Source organism: Amia ocellicauda, chromosome 6 (assembly GCF_036373705.1).
Source record: "Amia ocellicauda isolate fAmiCal2 chromosome 6, fAmiCal2.hap1, whole genome shotgun sequence".
In the NCBI taxonomy this organism is placed as follows: Eukaryota; Metazoa; Chordata; class Actinopteri; order Amiiformes; family Amiidae; genus Amia; species Amia ocellicauda.
In genome coordinates, this window is record NC_089855.1 from 47424722 (window position 1) to 47444369 (window position 19648).

General features: G+C 54.8%; 1 protein-coding gene across 1 annotated transcript; it reads left to right on the plus strand.

Moving 5' to 3' along the window:
* Nucleotides 1-3762: 3762 nt before the first annotated feature.
* Nucleotides 3763-17451, plus strand: tcf20 (transcription factor 20). Its single transcript, XM_066707356.1, has 6 exons — nt 3763-4325; nt 5514-14162; nt 14288-14381; nt 14472-14521; nt 14643-14734; nt 16475-17451. The coding sequence occupies exons 2-5, from the start codon at nt 5946-5948 to the stop codon at nt 14700-14702; spliced, it is 8421 nt and encodes a 2806-aa protein (XP_066563453.1). The 5' UTR covers nt 3763-4325; nt 5514-5945; the 3' UTR covers nt 14703-14734; nt 16475-17451.
* The last annotated feature ends 2197 nt before the right edge of the window (nt 17452-19648 follow it).

Below are 19648 nucleotides of genomic sequence, written 5' to 3' on the forward strand. Positions count from 1 at the left end.
AGTGTCTCTGTGTTACAGTGTGTGCTACAGTGTCTCTGTGTTACAGTGTGTGTGCACCAGTGTCTCTGTGTTACAGTGTGTGTGCACCAGTGTCTCTGTGTTACAGTGTGTGTGTGCTACAGTGTCTCTGTGTTAGTGTGTGTGCTACAGTGTCTCTGTTACAGTGTGTGCTACAGTGTCTCTGTGTTACAGTGTGTGTGCACCAGTGTCTCTGTGTTACAGTGTGTGCTACAGTGTCTCTGTGTTACAGTGTGTGTGTGCTACAGTGTCTCTGTGTTACAGTGTGTGCTACAGTGTCTGTGTTAGTGTGCTACAGTGTCTCTGTGCTAGTGTTTCTGTGTTAGTGTGTGTGCTACAGTGTCTCTGTGTTACAGTGTGTGTTTGCTACAGTGTCTCTGTGTTACAGTGTGAGCTACAGTGTCTCTGTGTTACAGTGTGTGTGCTACAGTGTCTCTTACAGTGTGTGCTACAGTGTCTCTGTGTTACAGTGTGTGTGCTACAGTGTCTCTGTTACAGTGTGTGCTACAGTGTCTCTCTGTTACCGTGTGTGTGTGCTACAGTGTCTCTGTGTTACAGTGTGTGTGTGTGCTACAGTGTCTCTGTTACAGTGTGTGTGTGCTACAGTGTCTCTGTGTTACAGTGTGTGCTACAGTGTCTCTGTTACAGTGTGTGCTACAGTGTCTCTGTGTTACAATGTGTGTGCTACAGTGTCTCTGTGTTACAGTGTGTGTGTGCTACAGTGTCTCTGTGTTACAGTGTGTGTGTGCTACAGTGTCTCTGTGTTACACTGTGTGTGCTACAGTGTCTCTGTGTTACACTGTGTGTGCTACAGTGTCTCTGTGCTAGTGTCTCTGTGTTAGTGTGTGTGCTACAGTGTCTCTGTTACAGTGTGTGTGCTACAGTGTCTCCGTGTTACAGTGTGTGCTACAGTGTCTGTGTTAGTGTGCTACAGTGTCTCTGTGCTAGTGTCTCTGTGTTAGTGTGTGTGCTACAGTGTCTCTGTGTTACAGTGTGTGTGCTACAGTGTCTGAGATACAGTGTGTGCTACAGTGTCTCTGTGTTACAGTGTGTGTTTGCTACACTGTCTCTGTGTTACAGTGTGTGTGCTACAGTGTCTCTTACAGTGTGTGCTACAGTGTCTCTGTTACAGTGTGTGCTACAGTGTCTCTGTTACAGTGTGTGCTACAGTGTCTCTGTGTTACAGTGTGTGTGCTACAGTGTCTGTTACAGTGTGTGTGCTACAGTGTCTCTCTGTGTTACAGTGTGTGTGCTACAGTGTCTCTGTGTTACAGTGTGTGTGCTTAAGTGTCTCTGTGTTACTGTGTGTGTTATAGTGTCTCTGTGTTAGTGTTTGTGCTACAGTGTCTCTGTGTTAGTGTGTGCTACAGTGTCTGTTACAGTGTGTGTGCTACAGTGTCTCTGTGTTACAGTGTGTGCTACAGTGTCTCTGTGTTACAGTGTGTGTGTGCTACAGTGTCTCTGTGTTACAGTGTGTGTGCTACAGTGTCTGAGATACAGTGTCTGAGATACAGTGTGTGCTACAGTGTCTCTGTGTTACAGTGTGTGTTTGCTACAGTGTCTCTGTGTTACAGTGTGTGTGCTACAGTGTCTCTGTTACAGTGTGTGCTACAGTGTCTCTGTGTTACAGTGTGTGTGCTACAGTGTCTCTTACAGTGTGTGCTACAGTGTCTCTGTGTTACAGTGTGTGTGCTACAGTGTCTGTGTTACAGTGTGTGTGCTACAGTGTCTCTCTGTGTTACAGTGTGTGTGCTACAGTGTCTCTGTGTTACAGTGTGTGTGCTACAGTGTCTCCATGTTACAGTGTGTGCTACAGTATCTCTGTTACAGTGTGTATGTGCTACACTGTTTGTGTTACAGTGTGTGTGCTACAGTGTCTCTGTGTTACAGTGTGTGTGTGTGCTACAGTGTCTCTGTGTTATGGTGTGTGTGCTACAGTGTCTCTGTGTTACAGTGTGTGTGCTACAGTGTCTCTTACAGTGTGTGCTACAGTGTCTCTGTGTTACAGTGTGTGTGCTACAGTGTCTCTGTTAGTGTGTGCTACAGTGTGTGTGTGCTACAGTGTCTCTGTGTTACAGTGTGTGTGCTACAGTGTCTCTGTTACAGTGTGTGCTACAGTGTCTCTGTGTTACAGTGTGTGTCCTACAATGTCTCTCTGTGTTACAGTGTGTGTGCTACAGTGTCTCTGTGTTACAGTGTGTGTGTTACAGTGTCTCCATGTTACAGTGTGTGCTACAGTATCTCTGTTACAGTGTGTGTGCTACAGTGTCTCTGTTACAGTGTGTGTGCTTAAGTGTCTCTGTGTTACTGTGTGTGTTATAGTGTCTCTGTGTTAGTGTTTGTGCTACAGTGTCTCTCTGTTACAGTGTGTGTGTGTGCTACAGTGTCTGTGTTAGTGTGTGCTACAGTGTCTCTGTGTTACAGTGTGTGTGCTACAGTGTCTCTTACAGTGTGTGCTACAGTGTCTCTGTGTTACAGTGTGTGTGCTACAGTGTCTCTGTTACAGTGTGTGTGTGCTACAGTGTCTCTGTGTTACAGTGTGTGTGCTACAGTGTGTGTGTGCTACAGTGTCTCTGTTTTACAGTGTGTGCTACAGTTTTAGTGTGTGTGCTACAGTGTCTCTGTTACAGTGTGTGCTACAGTGTCTCTGTTACAGTGTGTGTGTGCTAGTGTCTGTTACAGTGTGTGCTACAGTGTTTGTGTTACAGTGTGTGCTACAGTCTCTCCGTGTTACATTGTGTGTGTGCTACAGTGTCTCTGTGCTACAGTGTGTGTGCTACAGTGTGTGTACTACAGTGTCTCTGTGTTACAGTGTGTGTGACAGTGTCTCTCTGTGTTAGTGTGTGTGCTACAGTGTGTCTGTGTGTTACAGTTCTCTCTGTCCTCCCTCGCTCTCTCTCTGTCCTGGCTCCTGCTCTTTCTCTCCTTCCCCATCTCTCCCTCTTTTTCTCTCTTGCTCTCTCTATCTCTCTAGCTGTCCCTCTCCTTTCTTTCTCTCTTTCCCCATCTCTCTCTCCCCCCTCTCCAACCCCATTCTTCTTCCTATATTCCAACTCTCACTTTCTCTCCCTCACCAGTCATCCTTTATAAGAAACAGGGAGAGGGAAGGAGATTATTATCATTACTATTATCATGATTATTAGTATTGCTGTTATGATTAGTATTATTATTATTTCATTTGTTAGTTGAGAAGTGTAAATGCTTTGACAGCGTATGCCTTGTGATGCCAATAAAGCCCAACTGAATTGAACTGAGAGGGGAGGGGAGGGAGACACAGACGGACAATAAGAGAGACAGATAGACTGATGGACAGACAAAACAGATTGACAGTGAGAGACGGACACAGTGAGACAAGCACATGTACAGAGACAGTGAGACAGACAGAGATAGACTGATGGACAGGCACAGTGAGACAGACAGATTGACTGATGGACAGTCACTCACACAGGGAGAGGACAGAGATTGACTGATGGACAGACACACAGTGAGACACAGAGGGACAGCGCTGTCCTATATTGTACTGTAGTCTGCCGTTACAAGCACAACATTTTTTGTGGGTTAATGCAGTCAGTCAAATCTGTGTGGATTTGAGCACATTGTACATCAGCTATGGACATAAACGACTGCGGGGGGAAAAAACCCTGAAGTAATTAAAAAAAGAACGAGAGAGGGGGAGAGAAAAAAAAACGGGAGAAGGATAGAGAGTGAGAGATTGAGGGGGGTGGAGAGAGAAAGAGAGAGAGGGAGAGGGAGAGGGGGTGTGTGTGTATGTAATAGCGGACTAGGCGGTAGGTTAGACGTGTTTGTAGCAGAAAGGGATCCGTTACCAGCATGATCGCAACCAAAACAGTATTATATTAATGTCCGACGGCGGGACGGGCCGTTACCCCCGGACCGCGGATACGGCAGCGGCGGCGGGGTTACTGCTATGTAGCTCGCCGTTTTCATGACCTGAAACCCCGAACAGCTACCCGGCACTTCCTCTCGCTCGCTCGGGTTTCCTTCGGGGGCAGGGGGGATAGGAAAGAAAAAAAAACCCACAAAAACCAACCAAGAATTTTGGATTTTGTTTCCGTTTTTTCTCCCCTCGCTCTCAAAGAGGCCGGGATTTTGTGTCGGGCCCGACTCGGCCGCTGAGCTTCACCCCGGGAGGCGGCGAGGGGAAGGCGGCACAGCCAGCTAAGCGAGACCGAGGATTCGCCCAGAGCTCCGCACTGCCCCCACTCGCCACTGCCTCCGCCTCCCCGCATCTCTTGTTGTAGGCGGTGTGTGGCCTGAAGCCGGAGCCTCCGTCTGCTAAAAGCAAGGTAGGAACGATAAAAAAAGACCGCGTTTCTCTCTCTTTCCCTAAAAATACCCCGTCATTTCGCCCCGTGCAAACACGGTGCTTTCTCACGGGGTGTCGTGTTTTCTAGCCCGTGTCGTGTCCGTGGTTTTTCTCTTTTGGGGGAGGGGGGCCCCTAGCAAGGCTACCTACCCTACATAACATGGCAGTGAGGTTGAGCCGAAATACCCTTTCCCTCCCTCCGTAATTGTTCGCGTTTCTGAATGTGTGTATTTATTTTGTTGTGCTGTGTCGCGGCCTAGTGCATGCAGCAGGCCAGCGTGTTGTGTTGATGTAAAGAAAGCGACAGCGGTTGTCGTGTATTGTGCACACATGTTACACATTTGTCGTGTATTGTGCACACATTTTACATATTGCAGGCACGACTGAGAGCACCGGGGGATGCATTACATATAGCAGTGGTTATCACGGGATATTGAATGGATGCAGACACATCTGTGTTACTAACAGTGTAAAAAGTAAAAGCATGCATGCATCACGCATATGATTATAATGATATGTAACACGTCTGTATATGTATTGCGCTTTTAACTGCCTGAGTTGTAGCACGATCCTACTACTTCCCCACCAAACGTCCCCTTGTCCAACACGGTTATGTTGTTGTTGTTTCGGGTCTTGTTAAACAGGCAGTGGCTACAGTACAGAGAGAGGAGAGGGACACGGCCGATCTGAATGTATTTGTGTGTGTGTGTTGATGTTTTTATTACATGTTTTATCTTGGGTACCCAACTCCCAACTAGATTAATTTGTGTGTTTGGGAATGTGTTTTTAAATGTAACACTATGCTTATACAGCCAGACTACCACACACTTGTGTACATCTACAAACACACTGATGCACACTCGCATACGCTCACACACAGTAATGTGTAGATGTGTGTTAGTGTGTAGATATGTACATCTACGCACACACTCACTAACGTGTAGATATGTATATCTACACACGTGTAGATCCCTCTCTCCCACTCTTGTTATATTAGTATATTTAGCCTATTATAACTACTTGTTATATTAGTTGTTATATATAATGACCAGTTTCTTCATATTGATAGAACAGTATTTGTTTCTGTGGAGGTGTATGTATGTATGTGTGTGTCTCATATATATACATCTTGTTTATATTATTAAAATAGTGTTTTGATATTCTGCAGTCACTGCCTCCTGTTCCTGGCCTGTGTCCACTGAACCAGAGAAGGAGAAGGAGAATTTGGGCTGGGAAAGAAGACAACCTCTGACGGGAAAGAACGAGAGAGTGAATGAACGGAAACATGAACACTAAGCTAAAGACACATTAGCAGAGAAGGGGAGGAAAGACTGGACCAAATACTTTTTGTATTGTATTTCTTTTACGAACAATAGATAAATACATTTTTTTTTTGGCCCCTGAGACGATCTGAAAACTGAAGGTGGAATCCCCCCCCCGAGGAGCCTCCTCTACACGCTCCGCCTTGGGGCTCTGAACTGAGGGAGCAGGAGAGCGAGGGCACAGGGGGTCAGCCTGGCCTAGCCCGCCCCTCTGCGGCCCGACTGCTGCCACCGCCTCCTCCTCTCCTGCGCCCCTCCGCCCCCCCACTCCGCGCCTCATGCACAGTTACCGGGACAACGCGGTGGCCCCCCCTCCTCCCATCTTTTCCCGCAGCGGAGGAGGGGGAGGGGGAGGGGGTGGCAGCGGCGGCGGCGGCGGCGGCTCGGGTGCCAGGCTCGACTCGTCCTATGCGCAGGCCGATCTCCTCTCGCCCCGGCTGACCGAACTCGGCCAGGGCCAGGGCCAGGCCCTGCACCCTGGCCAGGTGGCCCTCCTGCAGGGCTATGGGGGCCCCAGTGGCACAGGCGCAGGTGGGGGGGCCCGCAGAGGAAATCTGGGACTGGGGGAGGGGGGAGGCTACCCGACTGGCAGCGGCAGTGGAAGCGGCAGCAGCGCAGCGGCCTGCCGGAGAGACCTGAACGACTATTACTACTTGTTAGGGAAGGAGGGGCAAAACAGGAGAGGGGGAGGGGGGTATGGGGGGTTCGGGTACCCCTCTGTGGAGGCCCACACATATCGCCACCACTCCTCCTCCTCCTCCTCCTCCTCTTCCTCCTCTGCCACATCCACCGCCAGCACAGGACACTACCAGGTGGATTATAGTGGGACAGCAGGAGGGGGAGGCAGAGGGGGAGGAAGTGCCTATTCCCACTCCCCTTCCTCCTCCTCTTCCACCTCCTCTGCCTCGTCCTCCTCCTCCACCCCCTCCCACCCCCACCACCTCCTGCAGTATGGGCTGGGGCCGGGAGGGGGAGGGGGCGGGGGCGGCCAGGGAGCGCAGCAGCAGCCCAACTCTCTGAACGCCCCGGGGGTTGGCCCTGCCCAGCTCCTGCAGCTACGGCAACAGCAGCAGCAACAGGCCTACCCTTCACAGCATCCTTTGCTCCAGACAGCAGCCGCCCATGCTGCCCCCCCTGCGCCCACACCCACCCCTCCCCAGCAGCAGCACAGAGGGGGAGGGGCCGGTGGGTACCCTGTCGCCTCACACAGACTGGGCCCCCAGTACGGACACTACAACCCTCCCCACTCGCACCCCTCCTCAGCCTATAACTCCCCCCCGCTGCGCTACCATGGAGGAGGAGGGGGTGGGGGTACCCCCAGCTCCGGCCCCTCAGTCGACTACAAGAACTCCTCCTCCTCCTCCTCCTCCTCCTCCTCCTCCGCAGGGACCGCAGCCCCCTCCTCCTCCAGCGCCGGGCCGACCCCGGCAGGGCAGTATGACGGTACCGGCCACTGTTATCCCCCGCCTCCGCCTCCCCCACCCACAGGGGGGTATGGCTATCTGCCTCAGCACCCCCACCATGGGCACCCCAGCCACCCCCAGCCCCACACGCAGCGCCCCGTCCCCCACGCCCCCTTGGGGAAGGGCTTTGAGCCACCACCGCCACCTCCCCCAGCCAAACTTCCCCCTGGCCATTCTTACCCCTGCCCCAGTCCTGGGAAGATCCCTTCTCAAGTGGGGGCGGGTCCAGGAGGGTCGGTCCCCTCTGGAACTGCCCCTTCTTCCTCCTCCTCCTCCTCCTCCTCTTCCTCCTCCTCGTCTTCTCCCTCCATCCCCCCCCAGGGCTCCCACGATGCCGCCTGCAAGTCCCCGCAGCAGCAGCAGCCTCCCCCGTCTCAGCACTTCCACCAGAACTTCAGCCCCATCTCGAACCCCTCCCCGGCCCCCTCTGTGGTGCAGTCGCCCAACTACACCTCCTCGCCCTCCCCCTCTCTGGGTGGGGGGGGCGGGGTGGCAGACCCTCTGAGCAACTCTGCCACATTTGCCAGAGGACACAGCAACGGCAGCCAGCCGCCCACCCCTACACGCCTGCTGCACCTGCCCCAGCACAGCCCCACGCCTCACTCCTCGTCCTCCTCCTCCTCCTCCCTGCACACCCTGTTCCCCTGCTCCCCGCTGGACGTGCCCTCCGGCCGCCGCTCCTCGGACCCGGGACTCAACAGCCTGACCGCCCTGACCTCCCAGGTGGCCAATCTGCCCAACACTGTGCAGCACCTGCTGCTGTCCGACACGCTGCTGCCCCCCCGCCGCGCCCGAGAGGGGTACCCCCTGCCCCCCCCACATCAGCAGCCCCAGCAGCACCACATGCCCCCACAGCCACAGCAGCCCCACTCTCATCATCTCCAGCTCGCTTCCTCCTCCTCCTCCTCTTCCTCCTCCTCCTCCTCCCCCTCTCATCTCCTCTCTTCAGGGCGCCGCTCTGGCGCTCGTAGACCAGGAGCCGGGGATGGAAGGATGACCAGAGGAAGGGGAGGTGGCGGGGGCGATGGAGGGGCACAGCCAGACGAGGCCCTGCGCTCTCCGCCCCCCACTCTAGGCAGCCCAGCGGGGGACAGCCAGCCCAGAGCCCGGCAGCCCAGCGGCACCAGTGCGGGGCCCAGTCCTGAGGGGCCTCAGAACCCCCTGGGGCCCCCCCAGGGAGCAGCGGGGCCCCCAAAGCGCCTCTCGTCTTCCCAGCAGCAGCAGCAGCAGCAGCGCCTGCCCGAGCTTTCCGACTACCCCGCTGCCTCTCTCTCCCCATCCTCTTCCTCCTCTTCCTCCTCGTCGCCGGCTCCCACGGCTCTCCCTGTGCTCCCTCCCCCATCTCCCTCCCCCGCTGCTGCTCCCTCCATCCCTCCCCCTCCTTCTTCTTCGTCCTCCCCCTCTCCCCATCTCCCGAGCCCTACCTCCACCTCCTTGATCCCTCCTCCTCCTCCTCCTCTTCCTGTGCCTGGCTCTGGTCATTCAGGGGGCTCGGTCCCCAGCCCTGGGGTAGGAAGCACGGAATTAGTTGGGACCAAAATGATCGAGAGAGAGAGGGAGGTGGATGACAGGAAGGAAGAAAGAGAAGAGGAGCAGGAGATGGAGGAAGAAGTTTTAGAAGAAGACACGGGTGATGAGAAGGAAGAGGCACGGAAGGCAGAACCCACAATGCGAAGACGAAACGACCAATCAGAGTGCGACCAGCAACATGAAGTGGGCAAGGCAAAGGAGGAAGCGGCCGCTGGGAGCGCAGAGGCAGAGGTGCAGTCCCACAGGGGGCGGGGGGTGGGCAGAGACGCAGCAGGGGCGATTGATGCAAAATGCCAGCGTGCTTCTGCCCCCCAACCCCCTCCCCCTCCCCCTCCCCCTGCCCCCTCCTCTCATCCCTCGCTCCCCCTGCAGGCAGAGGAGGACGAGGGGACAGACGCCTCGAACACCCAGCAGAAGGCCTCCGTTATCGTCTCTGCCCGCTCTGACCCCCCTGAGACCCGTCCCTCGCCCCCCCCGGCACCCCCTGCCCCCCCGCAGCCCTACCGGCCCCAGGGGCGACCCAGAGCCCTGCCCCCTCATACTGGGATGGAGATGTCTCGCCCACGCTCACGCTGCCTGGACACGGCCAGCCACAACGGAGAGGGGGGACCCTTGGGATACCCCCCTGGCTACTGCCCCCCAAAAGCTGGGGCCACCCACCTGCCCCGTGGCCCTCAGGGGCCCCACAGAGCTCCCTTTAATTATCCTGACATGCCCCATGCTGGGATGGGGGCGAGAAACAGCCCAGTCGGGGCAGAGGGAGGGGGAGGAGGTGGGGGCTTGAACTTGGCCTATCAGGGGTACCACCAGCCCCACCCCAACTACAGCCCCACTGCCAGGAAGGGGGAGGGGGAGGCGGCAGCAGAGCGTCAGGAGAGGCGGGGCCGAGCAGACAAGATGCAGCTGCAGCTGCAGCGCCAGCAGCAGCAGAAACAGCCACAGCAGCAGTCAGGCCAGTGTCTACAGCAGTCGCACAGCCAGTCTGCACAGCAGCAGTTCCCCAGCCTGCTGCAGGAGGTGCTGCAGGGCTACCACCTGGACAGACGCTACGGGCCCCCCCCACCCACCACCACCGCTGCCCCCTCCACGCCACCATCATTGCCCCCCCCTGGCCCCGGCAAGCAGTACAGCAGTCCCCTGGACTCCCCTCTTCCTCAGTCATCGGCGTCTTCTACTTCATCCACATCTTCGTCTCCGGCGGCGTCCTGGTCCCACTGGGGGGAGAGAAAGAGTGCCGCCCCCCTGGTCCCCCCAGAGCGGCCCAAACACATCAACCTCTCTGACTACTCCCTCCCGCGCCGCCCGCCGGACCTCTCTACTGTCCAGCAGCTGCTCCTGCATGGGCCTGACCCGCTCAGCAGTCCGGGGGGAGGGGGGGGCGGTGGCAGTGGCGGTGGCGGCACCTCAGCCCAGAATTCCCTCGCTCCTCCATGTTCTTCCTCTTCTTCCTCGGAACGCCGGTCAGTCATTTGTGACATTTCCCCTTCCTGCCACCAAGGCATGGAGAGAGGGGCAGGGTCCGGGGCAGGGGGCCCTGTACAGGGCTCTGTCATTCAGCAGTCTCTCTCTTCCTCCTCCTCTTCCTCTTCCTCACTCCCACTGGAGCAGAGCAGTGTTGAAAGAGAGGGGGAGGAAGCGGACAGAGAGAGAAGGGAGGGGGAAGGTGTGCGGAACAGGGAGAGGGAGCTGGAGAAGGGGGCGTGTCCCGTCCCTGCTCCAACCCCTGCTCCTGTCCCCCACCCCCAACCAAACCCCAACCTGTTCCATGGGCCCACCCACCAGAGTCGCCCCTCCACAGCCAGGAGAGGTGGGGTGGGGGGAGGAGGAGGAGGAGGAGGAGGAGGAGGAGGGGGGGGGCAGCAGCAGGGATTTTCATTCCATCTCCCCTCCCCCTCCCCCTCCTCCTCTTCCTCACGGTTTTCAGGCTATTTCCACAGTCAGGAGGGAGGGGGAGGGCCAGGGTCCTCTGGGTTTGTGGCAGAGACAGGAGTGGGAGGGATGGGTAGTTATAAAATGAGCCCCCACCAGCACCCTTCCCAGCTTGCCCACCCCCATGCCAAATCTCACCATTACCCCCACCCCCTCAGCCCCCTCTCCCTGGAGCAGGACTGGCCCGGTCGCCCCCCCACCCACAAGGAGGCGGCACTGATGTCACCGGGCTCGGGGGGGCAGCGTGCCCACCCCCATCCCCACAGCAACAACACCAACAACCACCACCACCACCACCACCCCCATGCCCTCCCTCTCCCTCAGGCCATGCGCTCACACCAGTCCACCCTGCTCCTCTCCCCCGGCTCCCAGTCGCCCCAGCTGCCCCCGCCGGCCCAGCAGGGCGGCTACTACGATGTTCTGAAACGCTGGCCCCTCGCTGGCAGAGAGGGGGAGGGCGAGGGCCGGAGGCAGCGGCACAGCCAAACGGCCTCTGCAACCCTGCCCCCGCCTCCGCCACCCCCCCCTCCTCAGCCCTCCAAACCTGATACACAGCCCCCAGCTCCCTCCCCATCATCCTCATCCGCTTCCTCCCCCTCCTCTTCCTCCTCCTCCTCCTCTTCCAGGGGGGTGACTGAAGAGATTGTGCAATCGTTCCGCCCGCTCTCTGCTGGCAGCAGTGGGGGAGGGCACCAACACCACCAGCTACCCCCCACCAAAGCTGCCCCCTCCCCCTCATCCGTCCCCACAACTGAGCCCACCCCTCTTATGCTGCGCCGGCGAGTCCGATCCTTCATCTCCCCCATCCCTGCCAAGCGCCAGCACCACGACCCCCAGCACCCACTGGCACCCTCCGACCGGCCCTTGCCCTCCCCCTCCCCCTCCTCGTTCGCTCAGGTGCACCACTTTGGCAACCTCCATTCCTCCCTCCCTCCCCCTCCCGGTCATTCCTCATCTTCCTCGCCCCCGCCCCTGCCTCCCTCCCTCTCCTCCTCCCCCCCAGGCCCCGACAGAGCCCCCTGCGGCCCCCTGCACCCCTCCTCCTCCCCCTGCACCCCTGGGGGCAAGACTAAGATCCTGCCCCCCAGGAAAGCTCGGGGGCTGAAGCTGGAGGCCATCGTGCAGAAGATCACTTCACCTAACGTCAAGAGGGCCCCCACCCCGGCCAACCACACCGGGGCCTACCCCCCTGCCCTCGAGGAGGGCCCACACGCAGCCGAGGGCCCAGGGCCGGTGGGGCAGTACCCGCGGCTAGGGGGTGGCGGGGAGCTAAGTGGGGTGGGGAGCCTGGGACTCTCCTTCCTGGGGGAGGGTCTCTCCCTGGACGAAATCATGGCCTACAGAGGGGCTGAGGACACCGGACCCCCTCCCCCATCCGCGGTACCCTACCCCTGCGATCAGCCCGGTGGGGAGGGAACCAGGAGAGCCGGGCCGCAAATGAGGGAGCGGGGAGCAGAGGGGGAAGAGGAAGAGGGCGGTGGTGGCAACGATGGCAGGAAAAGGGAACTGGGGGGGCCTGATCTGACGCTGCTTGGGCCCTTACCGCCCCCCCAGCCCCGCCCTGCGCCACCACTGCCCCTCCACCACCCGCTCTCTTCCTCCCCATCCTCCGCGCTCTCCGACATCCAGAGGTTTGCCAACACCTACCAGCAGCTGGAGCCCCGGCGCGGTGGAGTGGGACGGGCAGGCCCAGACTCCGGAGACCAGTCCGCAGCCACCCTTCTCAGGCAGAAGCTGCAGGAAAGCGGGGGGCTCGGGCTGGGCCTGGACGACTACCCTGGGGGGTTGGACTTCGGTTCTGTTCGTGGCCAGAACCAGCACCAGACCCTCTGTGGCGCTCCGCCACCCCCCCACCCCCAGACCAACCCCAACATGAACCATAACACCAAGCCTGGAGAGAACGTCGTCCCCAAAGGTTACTTCCCCTCGGGCAAAAAGAAGGGCCGTCCTGTGGGCAGTGTCAACAAGCAGAAGAGAGCCCAGAACCAGGGCCAGGGCGCACCAGTCTCCTCTTCCTCCTCCTGCTCTTCCTCTTCCTCTTCCTCCTCCCCTGCATTCCTGGCACCCCAGACCAGCTTGGCAAACAACCGGGGTGTCCAACGTAGCGGCAGGGATCCAGTGGAGGAGAATCTGTGCAGGGAAGCGACCAGCATCGCCGCTCCCACCGCCCCCACCACTCCCACTGCCCCTGCCACCCCCACCGCCCCAGCCCCCGGTCCCGGGACTCCTGCCGCTGCTGAGACACCAGCGCCACACAGCCAGCTGCCCCCCCAGTGTCAACCGGGAGAGGGCGGTCATGACCACAATGACGGAAACGACGATCGCGACTGCAAACCGCGCCGGCAGAGACAGAGGCGCAGGAAGGGTGGGGGAGGGGAAGGCACTGAGGGAGAAGGAACGGCGAGGGCAGGAGGGAGGCAGAGAAGGAGACGCCGGGGGAGAGGAGATGCTGAAGGAGGGGACGGGGGGACGTTCTCCGAGAGAGACCTAGAGGACAGGAAGACCGAAGAGGGAGCTGTGGGGGGAGTGGCAGGGGGAGGGGGAGGGGGCTGGGCGTGGGCCGGCCCGTTCAAGTCCAGTTTCTCGCCCTACATCCACGTGGAGAAGCAGGTCCAAGAGCTGGGCGCAGTCTGCACCATCATCAACGCCATGGGTGAGGGCCACCGCGGGAAGAGCGCGGCGGGGGGAGAGGTGGCTGGGCCGGGGCAGGGGATGTCGACACAGCCGCCTGCAATGCTTTCCAGGCGCGACCGGGAACGGGACAGGGAGGGCTGCTCTGCCAAGGGAGCCTCCCTCGAGTCGGCCGCCGCCTCCGTCTCCTCCGCTGCCGTCCACTCCAGTCCCACGGCCAAAGCCCTGCCCTCCTCTGGCTACCTCCTCCCGGGACCCCCCGTCACAGACTCCGGGGTCTTGGGCCGGCTGCTGTGCTGCCTGTGCAAGAAGTGGGCCAATTACAAAACCCTGGGGGACCTTTTCGGGCCCTACTACCCCCCCCAGTACGCTGCCAGCCTCCCCAAGCACCCCCCACCAGCCAGGCAGGGGCAGGGCCAGCCCCGTGTCAGAGGCACCGGACCAGGAGAGGGAGCAGAGGCCGGGGGGGCCGTGATCAAAGTGGAAGTGGAAGCCGCGCCCATTGTCACGCCAACGGCTGCTGGTGCAGCAGGGTGGGAGCAGCAGGAGAAGAAGGAGGAGAAAGAAGAGGATGAGGAGAGAGAGGAGGGTAAGACACCTGCTCTGGCTCTAACTCCCCCCCTCAGTGCTCCACAGCCAGCACTACAGCCACAGCCCCAGCAGCCGCAGCCCTCCGGGGGCAGCAGGACCGAGGCGCACAAGCTGACCTCCCATCCCCGCTTCAAGAGACGCCACCGCTCCAGTGAGGACCCGGGCAACCCCCCGACCGCCCCGGCTGCCCCCGCCACGGAGCCTGAGCCACCCCTGCCCCTGCCCGACCTGCCCCTGGACCCCCAGGAGCTGTGGGTGCACGAGCCGTGTGTGGTGTGGACCAGCGGCGTGTTCCTGGTCAGCGGCCGGCTTTACGGCCTGCAGGAGGCGCTGGAGGGAGCCAGGGAGACGGTGAGTGATGGGGAGGGATGGAGAGAGAGAGGGGGAGGGCGGAGAGACAGGGAGGGAGGGGGAGGAGTGGCTGGGTTTGTCGATGGTCTCCTGTCCGTGTCTGATGCTCCTCTCCCCCTGTGCAGCGCTGCTCTCACTGTGACGACTCGGGCTCCACTCTGGGCTGCTACAGTAAAGGCTGCTCCCTGAGATACCACTATCTGTGTGCCATGGAGGCAGGTAGGACACCGGCACTGCGTCTGTCTGGCAGTGTGTCAGTCAGTGTGTCAGTGTATAATGCTGATTGTGACTCTCTCTCTCTCTGTCCAGATTGCTCTCTGAATGAAGACAATTTCTCTATACGATGTCCAAAGCACAAGGTGAGACTCTCTCTCCTCTCCTCCTGCCGCTGTGTGACTTGTTTTACCCCCCCACCCCTCTGTGTTTCAGTGTGCAGCAGCTCTGTGTGCTGACTCTCTCTCTCTCTCTCGCTATATCCAGTTTCCTCAGCATGGTAAACTCCTGAAGTCTCTGTGTCCAGAGCAGTCGGAGAGAGGCTGAGACAGCGACCTCATACACCTACTATTGAACAGGTACAACACGCACGCATGCGCGCACACTGGAGTGACATCTTTTTTGATTCTTGAGTCCCGTCTCATTCTGTCCCATCAGAATTTTCTCTGTACAATCCAATCCATATATATATATACTTTTCATTCCTGTCCCATCCCGTCCTGTAAATAAACATTCCCATCCCGTTACTTTTCTAAAACAAATACAATCCTGTCTGTATAGTGGATTTCAATCGGCTACCAGCTGTACCTGTTCATTATACACTGAGCACTGACCTCTTTCTGCGTTACAGAATCTCAGGAGCGATGTTTAGCTCTATTTTCATAATGTAATAGATCATGTATTCATGCTAGAATTTGGGGTGGGTTATTTGAACTGAAATTAATATCACAATACAGTGAGATAATATCAAGATATATAAAAATACAAATATTTTGAATTAAATTTCATGAGCCCTTCAATTAATAATAGTAATATGACAAGATTGCTTTTACCTTATAAAACCTGAACGGTTAAGGCATTGGACACAGTATGCATCTGAAAAGCTTTTTTTATCGTGCAAACCTTTTTTACACCCAACATATATAAAGCTAAGTATAGAGTAAAACTGAATATGAAAATATTTCAAGTGTTCAGGATGTAAAGAAAAATGTAAACAATTATTGCTACATGGAAAGTACAGTCTGTGTTCAGCACAACACCAGTCATGACATCTTTTCAAACTGTGACTGTTGAGCTTCACACTCTCTACATGCGCTGCGACACAGACATTAGTCATTCTGCACAGAATCTGCGGAAAGTCTGAGGCTTCATCGGCTGAATGGTCAGAATCTGCCCACATTCTGAGCAGAATGACTAACGTCTGCGCAATGTGAACAGCACCCCATGTAAACACGCCAACAGTGATGCATTCGGGGCATTGTAGTTTTCTGTATGAAGTCTGTTTACAGGCATGTAAACAACATTAAACAGCCAAAGAGCTCCGGCACACATTTTGAGCAATGAATGGTCTGTCTGATTGGGTCTGCAGGAGCAGCTGTCCTGGGCAAACTGTTATTTGTGACTGATAACCACTGGATGACGAGATTCAAGTTGCCTTAAGAGGCATAGATGCTGTGCCTTTATCAGTTTTAAATTTAAGCAGTTTTGCAACTGCTGCATCCAGCGCACTCGGACTGCTTTTCATCCACAAATATCCGATTAAATTACTAGAAAACACTAACTTTGCCCTGTATCGCTTTATATATATGTGACCCTGTCACTTTTACCACAACACTGTTTTCTGTAGTGCACATTAACACATTATCCATCACTGCCAGTTTTAAATGATGTGGCACGAAGCTGTATTTCATTGGTGAAGTGGATTGGTTTAAAGTGACGAGATCGAATATTGATTTGCTGGAAGGAAAACTGACCTACAGTATCATGTTCAGCATGTAGTGTTGAATCTCTTTTAAAAGAAACAAACATCTCTTCTTGTCCGCTGGGAACTGTCCTTCCTGTCCATTGCCATGAGCTTCAGTCCCGTTCCTGCCCGTGTCGAGAGCTTCATATGTTTTAATTTCCTAGTACCACCTTATCCCATGAGCTTCACTCCTGTACTGTCCCATCCCACAAAACTGAACATCATTTTATTCCCATCTCACGGGAGCCCGGTCTTCATGTCATTGTCTAACACACACGCACACACCTCTGATGCAGTGTGTTGTGCTGTCTAGTGGAGCTGCTGGTGTGACAGCCTGTGTCTGTGGCTCCTGCAGGCTGGCTGCAGTGCACATGGCAATGGAGAGCTGACGGAGTGGGAGAGAGGAGGAGGAGGAGGAGGAGGAGGATCGAGGGCAGGACGCGCGGGCCATCACCACACCACGGGGATGGAGCGAGACAACCAGACACCACCAGGCAGGGGCGGCCCAGACGCACGACGGGACACCATTGGAAGCTGTTTTTTGTTTTTGTTTATTTTTCTCTTTACTTTATAAGAAACTATATATACACCCCCTCTACTAACACAAAAATACATATATATCAGAAACCTGAGGGGGAGTGGGGACGGGGAGAAAACAACAATTAACTGATTCTCTCAGAGCGGGGGGGCGGGACACGCCATCCCAGCGGAGGAGACAGACAGACAAACAGACAGACAGACGGGACAATACCAGACTCTAGAGCGGAGCAGCGGTCTGCACTGAAACTGTCTTCACCCAGAGAGAGGGGCATTCTGGGTAGCATTTAAACAATATCCAGTATCATTATTATTTTGTTATTATGAATTTTCTTCGCACATTTGACTGTGTGAAGCTTTTTGGGGGTGGGGGGGGTTGAAAGGGGATTTTGGGGTCGTTCCATGTTGGAGTTCTGTGACATCACTTCCTGCTGCCCGGAACTCCCACGACACGGACGACATCATCAGCTGCCTAGAACAAGTTACTACGGAAACGCTGTTGCCTTGGAGGTGGATGCTGTTACTGGGTGGAATGTTACCCTCTATTTTTTTTTTTTGGTTTTATTTTTCTAAGGTGGAAAGAAACTGATTCTGTGGTCAGTGTTTTTTTTTTCCTGCAGTATTGAAACTTAACTGACAGACAGATGGACGGATGGACTGACAGACACGGACCGACCAACACTCAGACTCGACAGACAGAAACCATCGAACAATGAACGTGGTTAACATTTAAATAAAAACTGTATTTTAAAAAAATGCAATTTAAAAAAATGATTAAAAAAAGAAGCAAAACGAGTCAACTCTCACGTTGATTGAGAATGGAGTTCGGGAGGAATGTGTGTGTGTCAGTTTGGGAGTGAGACCGTATGTCAGTGTGTGTGTGTGTGTGTGTGTGTGTGTGTGTGTCAATTTGAGAGTGAGACAATATGTCTGTGTGTGTCAATTTCAGAATGAGACTGTATGTCAGTGCATCAGTGTCAGAAATAGGAGACAAACATGGAAAAACAGGCAAAAGGAAAGTTTAAAAATCCCAAAAGTTTAAAACAGAAAAAAAAATCTGTCCCTCTGTTTGTTAGGAGTGTAAGTCATAAAAAACATTGTGGCCAGCTGGTGGTGGCTTCGGGTAATGTATTCCCTGCTTGCAGTTTGCTGAGGTTAACAGCAGGTGGCACCCTTTCCCCGGTTTGGCTATAATTGCAGTTTCCTCGTCTTGCCCACTAGGTGGCAGTGTAAACCCATTCTATAATATAAGTGCCTTTGTAAGCAGGTTGTCATCTTAATGTGCTGATGCTAATTGATCTTAATTGGGTTATTGTGTTTTTTAGTGTCAACATTCACCCTCTATTTTGGCCATTTTTGTTTTTTGTAATTTATTTCTCGGCAGATGCTCTTAATTTACGCACAAGATGTTTGAAGCGTTACAACAGTGCAGCAATTCAAGCCGTAGAAAATCCAATAAGCGCACATCCCAGTACAGTGGCGTAACAAGTGTGGACGTCATACAGTCAGGTCCCATGTTTGTGCTAAAGGGGGGGCATGGAAAAGCCACAGTTACACAATAGAAGAGCCACAATACACAAGGACATGGGAGCATATCTTCTGTGGCCAAATCTCCCTCTCCAATTCACATTCAAACAAGCTTGATTGGCATCCGTGTTACCAGAACATTGACAGACAGTGTGCTCTCTCTCAATTCAATACAAGCTTTATTGGCAGGACATGTTTACACAAGTGTTGCCAAAGCTTGTAGGATACAAGTGATACATTAAAAAACAATATATATTTATAGATAATTAAGTCAATACAAATAATGACAGGAATAAAAGTTAGGGCTGCGCTCAGCAGTCACAGGAGGCTCCGGACAGAGGGGTGACTGGGACGCTCTCTGCCATAAACGAGTGTCTGTGATGATTTCACTGTCAGAGACGGTCAGGCACACAGTGCACTACGGGGGACAGTTCCACAGCCCGGGCGCTCTCCTGCCAGCAGCTACTAACACTCACAACATTCATCAGTTCATTGTTTCTGTCACAGGAGGGAGAGAGGGAGACTGAGATAGAGCAGTATTTGATGGCAGTATGAGATGCATCTCTCTGTCTATAGCCATGATGGACAGCCCTGCACTGATGCTGCAGGGAGAGATAGAGAGAGAGAAGGAGAAGGGGGCCTGATGGAATGGAAAGGAGCAGGAGGAGGAGTGGAAGGGACAGAGACTTTTGACTTTTAAATACCTGTATTAAACTCAGAAAAAAGTTAAAAATGGGGAAATGGGAGCGGGAGGAGAGAGGGAAAGAATATTTTTCGAAAGTATTCACCCCTCTTGGTCTTTTCCACGTCATTATGTTACAACATGAAATGAGAATGGATTTAATCAGGAGTTTGTGACACTGATCAACAGAAAATGTCCATAATGTCAAAGTGAAAAATAGAATCTGCTAATTGTTCTAAATTAATTCAAAAACAAAACAGAAAATAAATTAATGCATAAGTAATCACCCCTTCAGTCAATATTTGGTAGAGGCACCTTTGGCAGCAATTACAGCAATTGTGTAGATAAGTCTCTACCAGCTGTGCACATCTGGACACAGCAATGTTTGCCAATTCGTCTTTGCAAAATTGCTCAAGCTCCATCAAGTTGGATGGGGACCTTTGGTGAACAGCAATGTTCAACTCTTTCCACATATTCTCAATTGGATTGAGGTCCAGGCTTTGATTGGGCCACTCCAGGACATTGACCTTTTTGTTTTTAAGCCACTCCAGTGTGGCTTTGGCTGTATGTTTGGGGTCATTGTCCAGCTGGAGATTAATCTTCTCCCAAGTCCCAGGTCTCTTGCAGACTTCAGCAGTTTTTTTTTTTTTTTTTTACAGGATTTCTCTGTACTTTGCTGCATCCATTTTGCCCTCCATCTTTACAAGGTTTCCAGGCCCTGACACAGAGAAGCATCCCCATAGCATGATGCTGCCACCACCATGCTTCACGGTAGGGATGGTG